Source organism: Antrostomus carolinensis, unplaced genomic scaffold, assembly GCF_000700745.2.
Source record: "Antrostomus carolinensis isolate BGI_N321 unplaced genomic scaffold, ASM70074v2 scaffold2787, whole genome shotgun sequence".
NCBI classification, from domain to species: Eukaryota; Metazoa; Chordata; class Aves; order Caprimulgiformes; family Caprimulgidae; genus Antrostomus; species Antrostomus carolinensis.
In genome coordinates this window covers 6,536-8,342 of record NW_010329292.1, presented here as the reverse complement: position 1 = coordinate 8,342, position 1,807 = coordinate 6,536, and the positions used below count along the sequence as shown (strand labels likewise).

Here is a 1,807-nt window from a genome sequence, read left to right as displayed (position 1 = left end):
TGTGTGGGGACATGGTGGCCACACTGCCGTAAGTTTACCCAAGCAGCTAATCTGCATTTTTAAGCGACAGCTGCCAACACAACAGAACAAAATGCTTCAACCTCTAAAGTCTGCGAGTTGGATGTTTTTATGCCCTGTGATGGTTTTTGCTGTGCTAGAAGTTAGCTGTGACACAATTGATAAATGCCCGTATCTCACCCCTCACTAGTGCAGGATTGCCTTCCCGAGAGTTTTTCCCCAACAGTTTGGCTGATCTGGCTGGCTGTTTTGAGGAATAATAGGGTAGTTGGGAGGAGGAGCTGTTTTTTTAAAATAAATCTTTCATGTTATGGAGAAGAATGAAAAAATTGTGTCAAAATAATCACCATCTTGGGCCCATTAAAATCCTGTATTACGGTTACATTTTTGCTTTGTTACCCTCCAGCCTTTTCCCCCTTCCTAGTAGATATTTCGGTATGGAAGATAGATGGAGCTAATCCAAGGGGGCTGCTTAACATGTTCCCTCCTCTCCCCCTTATTTTGAAGGCAGATTTTCTTACAGGGTAGCTATTGCAAACAACAGCACAAAAACATGCAATCAGAGGGCTGAGGCTTTTTGTGGAAAACAAGAGTAAAATAAATATGACTTTGTGTCTGATTTCATTTTAAAAATTACATTTTTATAAAGATGTCCTTTTTTTTTTCTTTTTTCTTTATTTTTCCCATCCCAAACAAAGTCCACAATAGAAATCCAGCATGTCTGGCTTCCAGTGAGCCGATTTCATCCTGGGAGGCTGCTTATATCTCTTTACAATATTCACAGTAATAACAAAGAGAGAAAGGAAAGCCAGTTCCAAGCCTTTTCCTTCAGCTTCTGCCACCTTTTGCTTCCTGCTGGGCCATTAAGTATCGAACAGGTGAGTTCTTTTTCCTTATACCTGAGGGGGCAAAGTGCATTACAGGCACCACTACACGTTTCTGCAGAAGACCCATCATTTGCAAGGTTTTAGTCCAGCATTAAGAGTGAAACCACATGGGAGCAAAGATCCCCTTTGCCATCCCTACATTCTCCTCTTGGCAGAACATTTTCTTACTTGGTGTTGTCTTAGGCAAAGCCCCATGTTCTTAATCTCTGGCTGGGTCTCTTGGTGATTGCGTTTTATCCCATGGCTGTAACCATGCTGGATGGGTGTGGATGTCCAAATGAGATGCTGGAAGATGGGTGGATGGGGGTAGGTGTGGGTAGGATGTGTCCAGAGTGGCTGAAAGGTGGCAAATGCCCCATGGGTGCCATGTGACTAGCAAGGGCCGCAGCGCTGAAGGGAGACGATTTCTCCTGCATGCACTTGGACAGTTCCTCAAAACACTCGGAGCCTTTCTTGCTTTTCTTTGATTTGTTGGACATTTTCCTATTCCTGGTCTGAATTCCTTCCTTTTTCATGGTCAGAGGCCTGTTCACCTGCAAGAAATGAGAGAATCAGGCTCATGCAGACAAAATGACCTTATTGTGCAAAAATGAAAATATTTGGACAGCCCCTATGTGTTTTTCCTGCATGGAGACCTTTTTCTGGCCAAAAAAAATGGTGTTTCTCTCTGCAGAACTTGTTTATATTGATTTGTTTAATAAAACCACACACACAAAAAACCCCTAGACATGAAAAACAAATTGAACTGAATTTGGCAGCTGATTACTCTCTTTCCCGTAGGCTTACCCTCAGTCCTCATTCATTTCCTAACAGAAAAGATCAAACTAGGAGGCACACGCTGACCCAAATTCAGTCCTAAGACATGAGCAATCTTGTACCAGTAACCTCTCTTACTTAGTTTA

The 1,807-nt window shown here is 42.6% G+C and overlaps 1 protein-coding gene across 1 annotated transcript in view; it reads right to left on the bottom strand.

Moving 5' to 3' along the window:
* Window positions 1-598: 598 nt before the first annotated feature.
* The window catches only part of LOC104528465 (GATA-binding factor 2), a gene marked incomplete at its 5' end in the record, with an annotated part of 7,740 nt that continues 6,531 nt past the window's right edge, over window positions 599-1,807 (bottom strand). The window contains one exon of the mRNA XM_010172486.2: window positions 599-1,438. Coding sequence (XP_010170788.2) covers window positions 1,139-1,438 — 300 coding nt within the window. The remainder of the gene's footprint in view (window positions 1,439-1,807) is intronic.